The following is a 14,692-nucleotide window of genomic DNA, read 5'->3' as shown; positions in this document are numbered from 1 at the left end:
GAGTCATCTTTCCTGAGCTAAGACAAAAATGTGTGAGCCAGAGGCTAAAAAACTGTGAGCTAGCTCACACTAGCTGAGCTTAGAGGGAACACTGGAGGTCACCCTTCCAAATACTAGCCAAGGCTGATATTTGGAAGTGTGAGATCTGATAGAATCAGGCTATCCTGGGCTATCCAGCTCAGGGTCCTTCCAGACTGATTCACCTGGAAAATTACTTCTCTGAGTGCACGTCAAGAGGAACAAAATGACAACTCAAAAGAATACAATGAAAGGGTGGAACAATCCAGTTTTTCCACACATGATTGTGAACATAGAGGAGAAACATGTGAATAATCCTGAGCTCTTTGGAGGAAGGGTGGTATAAACATGAAATCCAGAAAGAAAACGAATAAACAGGACCCAGCACTTTCAAGTCCCTGGACTGTGAATACGCTTCAAAAGTTAGTAGTGCGTTGAATGATGTATCCCAGAGTTCTCAACCAAAATTCTTTGAACATCCTGTAGGGATTCTGTGAAATTTTACAACCTGCAATTTCCCGATGATTACTTAGTACAAGTTTTTTGCCTTTGAGTGGCTCAAGTGGTTAAGACACTGAACTGCAGAACGGAAGGTCAGTAGTTCAGCAGTTTGAGACCCGGGTGCCGCATGACGGAGTGAGCTCCTGTCTCTGGTCCTAGCTCCTGCCAACCTAGCAGTTCAAAAGCAAGAAATTGCAAGTAGATAAATAGGTACCACTTCGGTGGGAAGGTAACAGCATTCCGTGCGCCTCAGCGTCTAGTCATGCCAGCCACATGACCATGGAGACGTCTTCGGACAGCGCTGGCTCTTCGGCTTGGAAACGGAGATGAGCACCGCATCCCTAGAGTCAGTTTTGACTGGTTTTCAAGCAAGGAAAACCTTTACCTTTACCTATTATCATTGTTAAATAAATTATTGACAGCTTTATCTCTTTTCCCTTAAACTTGGGGAGGGGAAAGAGGAAGTTAGCATTGGAAGGATGTCATGATATATTACAAGGGTCCTAAAAAAGGCTGAAAACCACTGATCTATTCATTCACTCAAATATGAAGCTGCCTTATATCAAGTCAGACCACGGGTCCATCAAATTCAGTATTGCTTGCTCTCAACAGCAGTGGCTTTCCAGGTCCCGCAGGTAGAGGAGAGTCTCTCCCAACATGCTGCTTGAGATTCTTTAAGTGGAGATGCCAGGCACTGAACTTAAAACCTCCTGTATACAAATCTGGTGCTCTACTACTGAGCCACAGCACCTCCCTGGTATGTTCTAGGTAAATATATGCATGGTAGCTGATGGTCTTGAAAGTCATTAGGCTTCGCCTGCATCTCAACCCCAGTGAAGACACGTGAATCACAAATGCTCCCTCTAAGCTGTGGAGTCTTGAGAGCAAAAATTCTACTTTGTGAGCTGCTGGCATTAAAGTTGTGAGTGAGTGATTTGGCTACTGCATAAATTAGTTTGCTCTGGAGCCACCCTTCCTGAGCTATAGGCTCGTAGCTACAGTGGGGCATTTCGGGGCCTGGCCCCCCAGCTTCCTGCCAAGGTCCCATGACTTCCATCCAGCCCTCAGCCCCCACGGCTCTCTGGGCCGCCTGGATCACTACCGACTCTCTGAGCTGCCCAGAGGACTCCCCACTGCCTCCCCTTCCCCCAAGTGCGCCTTGCTTCCCCACGTAGGCAGGCAGAGTGCAAATGCTGCAAAAGTGAGTTTTAAATTTTTTTATTTTATTTTGTGATATCAGTGCCCCCTGACTTCTTTAAAGGCCCTCTGAATTATAAAATCCTAGCTAAGACAAAAATGTGTGAGCCAGAGGCTAAAAAACTGTGAGCTACCTTACACTAAATCAACATAATCTCTTATGGTTGTCATGCATCTGGAAATCTTGTGTGCTGTCCTGAAAGCCATTTTATTTAAAAGGTGGGGGCAGGACCCTATGACCCTGTATACAGATATTTAGGCCCCTTCCTGCGAACCATGAGGACCAGAAACTCCATGTTCCTGCTACAAGATTCTGCATCTGCTGAACGTTTTGAACTCTGCAACATGATTTTCATTGCTCCTGTTTACTGTGTCCACGTTACCTTCCCTATTTTTGACTGGCAGGTCTGGAAAAGGAAAAGATGTGTGTTATCATTCCCCCCTCCCAAGTTTATGTCTTGTTCAACTGCACCATCCTACAATGCAACAAGCTAAGTTTCAATATTCATAAGTGAAAACAACAACTATGATTGTTTAAAATCAAGCGTGACCACAAATGTACAGTTTTAGGTAGAGATGAGAAAGAAAAACAGAAAGGGAATGAGGCAGAAAGTGCACTCAACCATGCACCTGCAATAACAGCCACACTATGGGTGTGCATAAAGTGCCATTAAGTTGCACACAATTTATGACGACCCCTTGGGTTTCTCAAGGCAGGAGACTACAGAGGTAGTATGTCATTGCCTGCCTCCTTGGTGGTCTCCCATCGAAATACTGAGAAGGGCTGTCCCTGCTTAGCTTCTAAGATCTAATGAGGTCAGGATAGCCTGGGCTGAAGGAAGATGGGTACCTCTGCTGTTGAAATACTTGAAAAAGTAGGTGACCTGGTACAAATCTGATATCAAAACATATTTGCAGAAACCAAAAGTCCATCAGGTAAAATGGCAGAAAGCTGAAGTTACCTTTAACACACTGCAACACCCCCCCCATCTCTCTCTGTTTGCAATGCGCTACCAATGAGATGTGATAAAAAGCAAAATGCTTCCATTCTTTCAGTCAGATTCTGTGTTAGCAACTCTGGCTTCAAAGCCACTGTGCTCTAGGGAGACCCAGGTTCAAATCCCCACTTTGCCATGGAAGCTTGTTGGGTGTTCTCGGGCCAGTCATACACTCTCAGCCTAACCTACCGTACAAGGTTGTTGTGAGGATAAAATAGAGAAGAGGAAAATGAAAAAAAAGCTGATTTAGGTTCCCATTGGAGAGACAGGGATGGTAAATAAATAATTTAATCAAGTGTTAAAACATTATAGTGGCTTACGAAGACAGTGGCCCAGAAAGTCCCAGGTTCAAACCTTGCTTTTGCCATGAACATATTAGGTGGCACTAGGCAAGTTATTCTCAAACAGCTTCAGCCATTGCTCCTATTTGCACTGCTGGGAGAGGAGACCTCTCCACAAATACCTCCCCAGTACAAAAGTAAATATAAAAATTCAAAATAAAGGGCTACCTAATCCAGCCTCCACCAATGGCTCACCTGATTCTCTTGGGAAGTTCGTAAACAAGTCGCAACAGACATAGCCATCCCCTGTTGTTTATACTCAAAGGTATACTGCCTCTGAACATGGAAGTTTCATTTACCTATGATCTACTGACAGGCCTAGCCCATTAAAACTATCTTCAGGCAAAAAGAAAACGGTAACAGTCGCAGGCAATTCCAGGGACCCGACCCCTCCCCCCCCCTATTATTCTCAACTCTTTTTAGTCACTCCCTCCTGCTAAAACAGCACCCAAATCCCCAGCACCTGCCAGGCGCGCATCAGCCCCAGCGCGAAACGAAGGAGGCGCCTGCTGGACCGGGAGAGCCTGCCCGTAGCCACTCCGGAGATGAGCTGCGCGTGGTAGCTCCGGGCGAAGGGGGTTGCGAGAGAGACGCCCTCCCTTGCCAAGCTGTGCCCGGACTTTTTCGGGCTCACAATGGAGGAAGCAGCCGCGGCAGACCCTGACCTAGGAAGCTCAACCCTCAGCCTGAACAGACAAAGAGAGCTGCAGCTTTTGCGCGGCAGCCGCAGGAGCCCTCTGGTGGCTGCAGCCCGGCCAGGCCTTCTGCCTCAGCCATTGCCCCTCGCCCCAGGTTGGGCCTTGGACTGTCGATCAGCTTGGAGCCCCGAGGCCTGGGAGCGAATGGGAAGGGGCTGGCTGCGGTGGGAAGGTGACCTTCACATGCTGAAAGGCGCTCTCGTTAACACTGAAGCAGTGATTCAGGAAAGCTCCTACCCTGAAACCAATTTTGCTAGCCTTTAAAGGTGCTACTGGACCCTTACGCTTTCCTACTGCTACAGACAAACATGGCTAACCCATCTTGATCTATCTCATTCATTTATTTCTCTGAAAGCCGACCTGGAGGGGGCTTGCATATCGAAACCTAAAGATTAAAATAACACAGAAACAATAAAACAGGTGGGAAAGCGGCCTCAGAGAACCCACCAATGTCCAGCTGACCTCTACACCACACTTTTGGCACACATAAGAGGCCCTTTAATTTATTTTATCATGATATTCACTCTCAGTATGAACCAAACTAGTGAGCTGGCCAGAGAAATAGTTGCTTGTGAGGAATAACTGCAACATTGCCCAGAGCCATGTGAACTCAAGAATTGGGCAGTCCATGAATTTATAAATAAATAAACAAGTCTGCCTGGCCTCACGTACACATGCACCCCTCGATGTAGTGTTGCCCAGTAGTGTTCAACTTTTCAGATCCAGCTTTAAACCCAAGCTAAAATAATGAGAACTCATGCTAAATTTTGAATATACATGTTCCCATTTATCCTCTTTCTGCCTTTCGGGGCATAGATGGACTGCAGACACTGGAGGACTCTTTAGACATTGCATTCAATGTGTATACAGGCACTCTAAACACACTTTCATGTGTTTCATATTCTTATAGTCCAATTCATATGTATCCACAGATCAACCCAGGGTCCAGATTGTATACACATATTAAAAAAAATGTGCAGTAGAAAAGTTTCAAAGCATTGCTGCATTTATATTCCACAGATCCTTCTGAAGAAGCTGAACACAAAACATGTAGGGGTTATTAATATTTTGGAATAAAATTTTCTTCCCCACTGCACCATTTTTTCTTTGTCTCTTTGCTACAATTGGTGTGGCCCTTCATTTCCTTCTCACACAATACAATGTAAACACATATAGTAGCTTGAACTGTGGTATGCATGTTTAATACTGTATCCATGTTGCAATCGTGTTGTTCAGGCGACAAAGATAGCAATCTAGACTACTACTTTATTTGTCTACCTTGTATGTGTTGTTGATAATCCTGCCTGTATGCTTCCTGCCTCAGCCTTTTGGGGGGGAAGCATACCTGTTATGGTTTAACCTTTGGCTGTCATTATCATTTACAACTTTAACGGCTGGTGATTCTGAAGGGGAACTCTCTTTAGCATCTCTGGTTTATTGTTTTCCCCAAAGCCCCATAGAATAAGCAACATACCATGGGCAAAGGAAAACTCAAGTATTAAAATGAAAGGATCACCTCCTCCTATACAAACCTGCCCAAAAGATAAGATCTGTGACACAGGTCCTGATCCACATGTCCTCTACTTTCTAAGGGGAGCTTTAGAGTCAGGACCTCTTCAGCTGTGGTGCTTCAGTTTGGAAGATCACATCAGTTCACCTGGTGACTAGACTTTGGAGTTTCAGGCACTGTGATGGACAGGAGAATATTTCTGCCCCATTCAGCATGGCCCAGTTGGATTCAATAAGGCTGAATGGAATCTTGAGGTGAAAAAGCAAACCGGAGGGGTTTAACAGTCTTTAAGTCTGACATACTGAAAGAACCAGTATCGTAACCATTCAGTAGAATTCACCTCCCAACTCTGGTAACTGTGTCAGCTATCAGACTAGAGTGGGAAGGCATTACAGGTTATGCTTACAAACTAAATAAACATATATGTTTTCTTAAATGTGACTCTTGTGTTATCTTCAACCCATATAACCCAGTACACCCTCTGTAGGATCCAGAGAAAAAGGGGCCTTGGTTGGTAGCTGATGTGCTGTCTGGTACAGGATTAAGGAATCCCGTGTGTCTAAAAGAAGATATGCTAATAAAGGGAATCCACTTTACCTCATGCACCTATAGTTAACAGTGGACTGAGTGTAGTAACATAACAGGAGGGTGTGGGTGGGGAGGCACAGGGGGTTAGTCTATTGGGCTAACAGATAAGGGGTAGTAGTGACAGACACGTGAGAACATTTCCCCATACCTTTAGCAGAACTGTGTGTTTCCTCTCTCCTGCCCCCTGCTTCCCCAGCCCTTATATTGGAGTTATTTCCCTAGATGCGTATTTTTTTGCTCTCTCGTTTCCTTTTGTCCCGTCTATTGATTTCCACAGAGTTTGGTTGCTTGTTTTGGTCGGAGCTGCTGATTGATATTTTAGTCTCAGAAGTTTCTTTAAAACACCCAGTATTAAAAAAAATTTGAAAATCCAGTGGATGATGTGGTTTTACAAAATTGCAGCTTGTTGGTATTGGTTTAAGAAATGATAACAGGGCAGGAGAGAGAAGGAAGATTTCCCATTATTTGGGACCCCCAATGCTTCCCTTCCGCCATGCATGACCCCCCACATACCCTTATACCCTTCCCTTCTCTCCCATATATTGATGCACACTCTCACACCATACAATACTGGAAAGAAGGGATGCCCTTATCCAAGCATCTCTTCTAATCTCCCATGATTCTCCACTGCCTTCTTTGTCCTACTCCATTGTCTCTCAACAAGCATTTCTACATTATTCTCTTGCTTGGAACTCCATGTGGATGAGGTCCCCATGAATTAGTTGTGACTTGACAGCACATTCTTCTTCTCCTCATAGCCCCCTCATTTTCACAGTGCCTTCTTCCACACACAGACTCAATCTCTCAGAACTGAATAAAGAAACTGACCACCACCCCCTTTCTCCTTGTCCAATGACAAGTTTTAAAAATATTTGTTAGACTGTAATAGGGTGTCTTTTACATTTTTCAAAAAAGTTTGGCATCGGATCCAAAATCCCAGAAAATTTGTAAAATTCTGCTTCTTAAATATACTTTCTCTTGAGAATACAAAAATATTCTGAAAAAAGAAAACACAGAGAAATTAGGTTCAGAAACTTTTCAGCATTAGGGTATTTCTCCAGGCCTCATTCTCCAGTTCTGCAAAGTCCTAAGCAGTAAGTTGAAAATAAACTTGACAACTTGGGACAGAGTAGCTTTCAGAGTTTTTACGCAACCTCCTCTGAAGAGACCGATTCATTGAAAGGAAGTGGCCAACAGAACTCAGTCCTGGTAGAAGTGCCAGCAAGCCTGCTACTATAGTTGGTGGCTTGCTCTGGATATAACCTCTCCCACTTCCGTCTTTGGGAAGGGGTGGTGGCCCAGTGGAAGAACATCTGCTTGGCATGGCGAAGGTCTCAGGTTCAGTCCCTTGCATCTTCCATTAAAAGGACCAGGTAGTAGAGTAGGTGATGTGAAAAACCTCAGCCTGAGTCCTCTGGGGAGCTGCTGCCAACCTGAGTAGACAATACTGACTTTGATGGACCAAGGGTCCAGCGCCGTAGAAGAGAACTTCATGTTTTTACCCATAACTGCCATCCTTAGGACCAATGGGAACATCACATTCCTAGCAAGAACAGTGGAAGTAAGAAGAAGAGTTGGATTTATACTCCACTCTTCACTTGGAGTGGCTTAAAATCTCCTTCCCTTCCTCTCCCCACAACAGACACCCTGTGAGGTAGATGGAGCTGAGAGCTTTGAGGAACTGTGACTAACCCAAGGTGACCTAGCTGACTGCATGTGAAGGAGTGGGGAATTAAACTTTGTTCTCCAGATCAGAGTCTGCCACTCTTAACCACTGCACCATACTGGCTCTGCTGCCACACGCCCCACTATTTACCTGTAAGGTCCTCAGAGCAGCCTGCGGTTTTAAAAAAATAGAATATTAGCCTCTCCCACCCCACCTCAAATATATTAGCTCCCTACTGTTTTGCCTCAGATTTGGTTTAATTAGAATGCCAATTCCTAACCCCACTTTCTTCATTATGGCATGCTGTGCTGAGATAGTCCAGTAGCTGCTGTTTGCACTATTTTCCAGTTCTAGTCTCACTGCATTATTCACCAGAGGTTCTCACTGGTCTGATGGAACTGTTTTTAAAATTCTGTAATCCACCTTGAGTGTCAGTGAGAAAGGCTAGCTACAAATGAAGTATAAATAAAATAAAACAAACTGCTGGATGGTGCATAATGCAGCATATGAGGGATACTTCCATCTTACCAGCAAAAGCCAAATCTACACTAACACATGGAAAACATATTCCTAAACTGTCCCACTTCAGACTGTAGGTTGGAGATTATATGAGTGACAGCTCCACCATGTTTTTAAAAATATCACAGACAAAACCCTACATTTTAAAGATGTTTTTAGCCTAGTCTTTTCCTTGGCCCCACTGCTGGACCTCCTGATGGCACCTGGTATTTTTGGTCACTGTGTGACAGAGTGTTGGACTGGATGGGCCATTGGCCTGATCGAACATTGGCTTCTCTTTATGTTCTTATGACATGCTAGTTTTCTGTATTTAGGGCTTCCCATGGCCATGGGGGACCCATTCAGTTATGTGATTCCTCCATTGGTACACTCCTGGAGCTATTTAATTACACATGGTGTGTGATTTCTCCTAGACTATGGTGTCAATACGCATAATGTAACTAGTGAGTAAGGAGAGATGCAAGATTCTCGCATCTGATCACCTGTTGACTTTAAGCTGTCTATGGGTCTGCACTATGGACTCTCTGCAAGATGGTGGGCCAGAGTTGGCAACTAGAGGACCAAAGCACTCTTCCAGGGAGTATTATTGGCTCTGAGTTCTCCAGCCGTTGATCCTTATCCTAAAGCAGCCATCCCCAACATGATGCCAATGCATGCCATGCCACGCCAACCTGTCAATGCATTTCCAGATGCCCAGTTACTTCTTCCCCAAAGCAAACGGCCAATCATGGCTTTCCCTCACTTCAGTGGAGTAGGAGGTGCTTCAGAACAACCCGGCAGACACCACCTTTCAGTCTGCAGGGAGCACACTGATTCGGAAACAGCTCACTCCATCTCAGGAGGATGCTTGACTGGGAACCTCCTAATGGTCTGCAGAACCTTCCAGTGATTTGTGATTGGCTGTAGCCCCTGTGGCAGCTATTTTGTTGTGGCAACCATTACCAGTTGTCAACATTCCAAACGTGTCTGCCGGATCGACCAGGTTGAGGACTGCTGTTGCAGATCAATAATTCTTCCTGCGCTACTGTGTTGGGAAGCAGTCTGCACAGGTGTAGAGGCACAGGAAACCCCAGTCTTTTCCCACTGGTCACAACTAAAGCACTAACTCAGTGTTCCCTCTAAGTTGAGTTAGTGTGAGCTAGCTCACAGTTTTTTAGCCTCCAGCTCACACAGTTTTGTCTTAGCTCAGGAAGGATGGCTCCAGAGCAAACCAATTTATGCAGTAAGCCAAATAGCTCGCTCACAACTTTAATGCCCGTAGCCCACAAAGTGCAATTTTTGCTGATACGACTCCACAGCTTAGAGGGAGCATGGCTCACGACAACTGAACGTAACAATTGACTCTTGGTACATCTTGCCCCACATTGTCTGCCTTGACTGGCAGGAGCTATCCTGGATCTCAGGTCTACCTCTGCACCTGTTATCTGAGAAGATCCTTTAAATGGGGATAACACCTGGGTCTTCCTGCATGTTACACACACGCTCTGTATACAATGTGGCTCACCCCCAAGTTACAGCCCAGAAGCCATGTGGCACAGATGCTGGGGAACGGAAGCATTCTTGGACAGGAACAGAAGGGCTTCTATGCCTGGCTTTGCTATAGAATCGGGCCAAAAAATTTGCCCTGCCTCTTTCACAGTATATTATTACCTGCTTCACCTCAGAAGCAAAAGCACATAAAGTGGTAGGATTGGGAAGGAAGGACACAGGAATCACACATGTATGACACAGTTTAAAACTTGTGAAATGGTTGACACACAAAAAAATCACCACTAAAGAAAAAGGGAAACAAAGAGATGATTTATTGGATTAAACGGTGATGTCTTGTTAGCATGTGGAACTCACTCCTATAAGATGCTACTTAAATTAAGTTTAGGATTGAGGCAACAGACACTGGTGAATTAGAAAGCTTCATTAATACTGTAACTGTAGCAATGTCTGAGCTTTCTAAAAAATTAAAAAATCTCACTGTGTTATCCTAAGCAGTTATACACTTCTCAATCCACCAAAATCAGAGGGTTTAGGTGTAACTCAGATTAGGATTGCACAGTCAGAACCCTAAATGCTTAAGCATTGTTTTCCCCCAGGCAAGTAGGTCTAATACTGGAGTTTCACATCTTGTTCCGAGGTACTGAGTAACCAGCCAGTTTAAGAAGAGAAGTCATACAGGCAGATGGGTTGAGATCTCCAGAGAACACAATTCTCCCCAGCCACCCCACACACACACAAGGCAGGCTTCCATTTTTCTCAAGAAACCTGTGTGCCTGAGAATATCTGATTGGGATAGGCCTGCAGGGGCATAAACACAACAGGGTTTCCCTCCATGTGGATTTTCTCGTGCCTCTTGTGGTGAGAACTGTGGCTGAAGTTCTTCCCACAGTAAGTGCATCTATATGGCTTCTCTCCTGTGTGGGTGCGACGATGCTGGGTGAGGGTGGATTTGTCAGTGAAGCTCTTCCCGCAGTAAGAGCAGGTGTAGGGCTTCTCCCCCGTGTGGATTCTCTGGTGCCGGTTAAGGTTGGAGCTGACGTTGAAGCACTTGCCGCAGTGGCCACAAACGTAGGGCTTCTCCCCAGTATGGATGCGCATGTGCTTGATCAAGTCCGAGTTCTGGCTGAAGCTCTGCCAACACTCTGCGCATGTGTTTGGGAACTTGACGGGGACACTCTTCCTGGCCATACCTGCTTCTCTCAAGGCAGGGGAACCCTTCCCGGCTGCGTTCTCAAGATGGCTGTGCTGGCTGTGAAGCTTTCCTGCCAGGCTCTTCAGGTGTCTCTTATGATGGGAGCTACGGCTGAAGGTCTTCCCACAGTCCAGGCACTGATAAGGCTTTTCTCCTGTGTGGGTTCTCTGGTGCTGGACCAGAGTTGATCTATCAGTGAACTTTTTCCCGCAATGAGTGCAGTTATAGGGTCTCTCTCCTGTGTGGGTCCTCCGGTGCCTGAGAAGGTTTGAGCTCATGCTGAAACTCCTCCCACAGTCTGGGCACGTATAGGGCTTCTCTCCTGTATGAATTCTTCGATGGTTAATTAGATCTGAGCTCTGGAGAAAGCTCTTCCCACACTCAATGCAGATGTTTGGTTTCTCTCCCATGAGGGTCTGCCGGTAGACAACGGCCCCTTTACGTTTCCTAACTCTGATGCCCTCGTGGCCCTCTTTGCCTTCTGTCCCCTCCATAACAACTGCCTGCCGCTCTTTTCCCAAACTCCAGGAGGAATCACTTTGGCCTGGGTGCTCAGGAACAGCATCACTGGGAGGTCTTTTTGGAGAGATCTTGCCTGGTGTCTCTGGTGTGAAGGCTGAAATGTTCTCCCTTCCAAATCGCTCACCTAATGGAAGAATTCAGACATGAGTCATTGGGGGGTGGGGGGAACCCAACCTGTTAAAAGCGAGGATAACAGCCCATGTGGTTGGTTCGTTCTTACACAGTTCCCACAGGATTGCACCACAGGAACATGGCTCTAATGTTATGCTTGTCAGTGTAATGCCTATGAAGCAACCTTCTGGCCCCAAGCTAACAGACACAGAAGTGGACTGTTGTATTTATTTATTTTTATTTATATAATTTGCTGTCTGCCTTTCTCACTGGGACTCAAGGCGGATTATACAGAGTGAATCGATATAATCGACGGGATGGGTATTCAGCAAACGACGCATTAGGACTAGGGCTGTAGAACCAGCCAGAGTCTCTAAGCTGAAGCCAAGCACAAGTCTTCACATAACACATTAAAACAATGCAAAAATTGCACAGCAGATCCTATTTACAGTAAACTATACACAGTACTATAGACCACAGTCCCATATAATTTATCCAAATAACTTTGTGGATCATTTTGTTCAGTGCAACTCTATTGCCTGCACAGAAAAGCCCTCTTGAATAATTCAGTTTTGCACAGTTTGCGGAAAGCCGGGAGAGGAAGAGCCTTCCTGACCTCCTCCGTTCCATAAGGTGGGGGCCACCTCATTAAGATAAAGGCAGAATCCTGTGAAACCTTGGAGACTACCTAGTTTCTCAACTATCCCAAAGAACATTGTGGGTTTTAATCGAATCACTGAGAAGATAAGTGACATTGAGTTGCATTTGCGGAAAGATGGCTTCCCCACCCTCGCATTGTACCTTGGAATGCAAAGTTGCCAGGAAGATCTCTCAGGGCAGTCTCAGATTGTCTGGGGTGAACGTGGGGCCCAACAAGCCTGGCCGCCCAATTGCATAAACTGAGGCCTGGTCTATATGCGCAGCACTGGGTAAGAAGCAACTCTCTTAGAAGTGCAAGTGGGGAAGAGCACTGTTTAACTGCCCCCTCACAGAAACCCTCCTCAAAAGTTAGAAAAGAAAAATCCGTACCTCCATGAGAAACAATCTAGCTCAGTCCAATCTCCGGAGGTGGAGAGTGCTTTCAAGTCGCAGCTGACTTGAGGCGACCCGATGGGGTTTTCAAGGTAAGAGATGTTCAGAGGTGGTTTGCCATTGCCTGCCTCTGCATAGCAACCCTGGACTTCCCTGGAGGTCTCCCATCGAAGTACTAATCAGCACCGATCACGGTTAGGCTCTGAGATCTGACAAGATCACGCCAGCCTGGGCCATTCGGGTCTGGGCAGTCCAGTCTCTGCTGTGATCAGCACCAATCACGGTTAGGGTCTGAGATCTGACAAGATCACGCCCGCCTGGGCCATCCGGGTCTGGGCAGTCCAGTCTCTGCTGTGCTACTTTGCTTACTTGCAGGAAGATGTTTACGCAGGGAGAACTGACAAATAGGATCCTACCGTTTGATGTGATAGAGCCCATTTTACCACCTCAAAATTCTACTGACTTGTTTCAATACATGTGTAGCCCAGGCTGGAATATACCCCAGAATCCTCTGCAAAACAAACTGTTAAATGCCAACATAGGTAAAGGTAAAGGTTCCCTTGCTCGAAAGCCAGTCGAATCCGACTCTAGTTTCAAAGACGAAGGGCCAGCGCTGTCCGAAGACGTGGCCGGCATGACTAAACACCAAGGCGCACGGAACACTGCTCCCTTCCCACTGAAGTGGTGCCTATTTATCTACTTGCAATTTCTTGCTTTCGAGCTGCTAGGTTGGCAGGAGCTGGAACTAGAGACAGGAGTCATGCGGCACTCGGGTCTCGAACTGCTAAACTACCGACCTTCCACAGCCTGCAGTTCAGCGTCTTAACCACTTGAGCCACCGCAGCTTGAGCCAACATACCAACCTGGAAAACATTCCCTAAGAGTTCCTTCTGAAAACCTCTGACCTTGCTTACTATTATATGGGTGCCCACAAGCAAGAGCATCCTTCCAGGTAATGTACACATATCTTACTAAACTAGGCAATCTCTAAGGTGCAAGGATGCAAAGAGAAGTTCCGAATTCACATTTCATCCTTAAGGCTGCATTGATTGGTTAGTTATTTTGAACAGCTGAGCTTCTTTTCTTCTAGAGTACATCATTCAGTTCAACATGCAAACCAATGCAAAACTGGGAGGGAGGAATAGCCACGCAATAATAACTGCATTTCAGCCCAGAACACGAGAAGCCAATAATAATCAATAATCAACATTGTTCTAGAAAAAGTTGGGTAAAGGGCGCGCGGGGGGGGGGCGGCGCGGTTTCCGGTGTCAAGGGAAGGCATATAAAGCAGAGGAAGTCCAGAGAGCCAGTGTCTAAAGGCTCTGAGGCTTTCACTACCGAAATGGGTCCTTCGGGGGCGGGGGCGGGGGAGCGCTGATTCCAGGAACGCTGTGGCAAAACTAACTCGAATTAAGGGGATTTGCAGCGCTGATTCCAAGAACGGTGTAGTATAACTAATTCGAATTAAGGGGATTTGCAGCGCTGATTGCAAGAGCGTTGTGGTATACCTAATTCTCGGATTACGTGATTTGAAGAACGTATTCCCTTAGCCCCCCACCCAGGATCTCTTCTTCCCCTTTCTGCTCAAAGCACATGGGTTAGCACATGGGCAGCAGCCCTGAATGAGGCAGGGAAGTGTCCCACAGAGTCCTGTGCAAAAGGGCGGGTAAAAAGCGCTCTTTGTACAGTCGTTTCCCCTCTCACCCCGTCCCGTTCCCTCTTCCTTCTCCTCCACCACATTTACCTGGGATCCCCTTCTGTCCAAGAGCTAAGATCTGCTGCAAGATCTGGCCCAGGGGTCTGGTTCCAGCTTGGGACAGTCCCGGCATTGGTTGGGCACAGACCGACATAAGGCTTCCCCGGAAGAGCAGAGCGCTTGTCCAGCATGGGACTCCTTACTCACAATGGAGACTGCGGGCAGCAACATTGGCGATCTGACTCCGAAAACTCCACCCCCGAGCCACGAACGCCCGGCCAGAAGTCACACGCCACGCCCCCTCAAGTGGCCGCGAAACGGAACCGCGCCCTGGGAACTCCCGCCACGTGCAGTAGACTGAAACAACGTGGCCGAGTGGTCTGTACCGTTGCGGGCTATACGGGAGTGGCCTTTGATCGCCTGTCCACGTTTCTAAAAACACCCCAAGAAAATTGGCACATTCGAGAAAAAGGAAATCATCTTCTGGTTGTTGTGCTGCTTTTCTATTTGCGGTGGGATTTTGTTTTTAATATGGAGGAGGTTGCAGTGGGATTTTGTTTTTAATATGGAGGAGGAGCGTTCAAAAGAGACATCCCCACGTAAAGTACCAAT

The 14,692-nt window shown here is 46.4% G+C and overlaps 2 protein-coding genes across 2 annotated transcripts in view; both read right to left on the bottom strand.

The window, feature by feature from the left end:
• LOC107112121 (zinc finger protein 721-like) overlaps nt 1-3,676 on the bottom strand; it is a 51,062-nt gene extending 47,386 nt beyond the window's left edge. The window contains exon 1 of the mRNA XM_015413232.1: nt 3,519-3,676. The gene's annotated coding sequence lies outside the window, so the exon portion shown is untranslated. The remainder of the gene's footprint in view (nt 1-3,518) is intronic.
• Nucleotides 3,677-10,169: 6,493 nt separating this feature from the next.
• LOC107114751 (zinc finger protein OZF-like) lies at nt 10,170-14,273 on the bottom strand. Its single transcript, XM_015416375.1, has 2 exons — nt 14,129-14,273; nt 10,170-11,365 (listed from the first exon to the last, which is right to left on the bottom strand). Exons 1-2 carry the CDS (start codon nt 14,232-14,234, stop codon nt 10,284-10,286), a joined length of 1,188 nt encoding a protein of 395 aa, XP_015271861.1. The 5' UTR covers nt 14,235-14,273; the 3' UTR covers nt 10,170-10,283.
• Between the last annotated feature and the right edge of the window lie 419 nt (nt 14,274-14,692).

This window comes from Gekko japonicus, unplaced genomic scaffold (assembly GCF_001447785.1).
Source record: "Gekko japonicus isolate JY-2015 unplaced genomic scaffold, Gekko_japonicus_V1.1 scaffold204, whole genome shotgun sequence".
Taxonomy (NCBI): Eukaryota; Metazoa; Chordata; class Lepidosauria; order Squamata; family Gekkonidae; genus Gekko; species Gekko japonicus.
The sequence above is the reverse complement of the archived record's forward strand: the minus strand, read 5'-3'. Positions and strand labels throughout refer to the sequence as shown.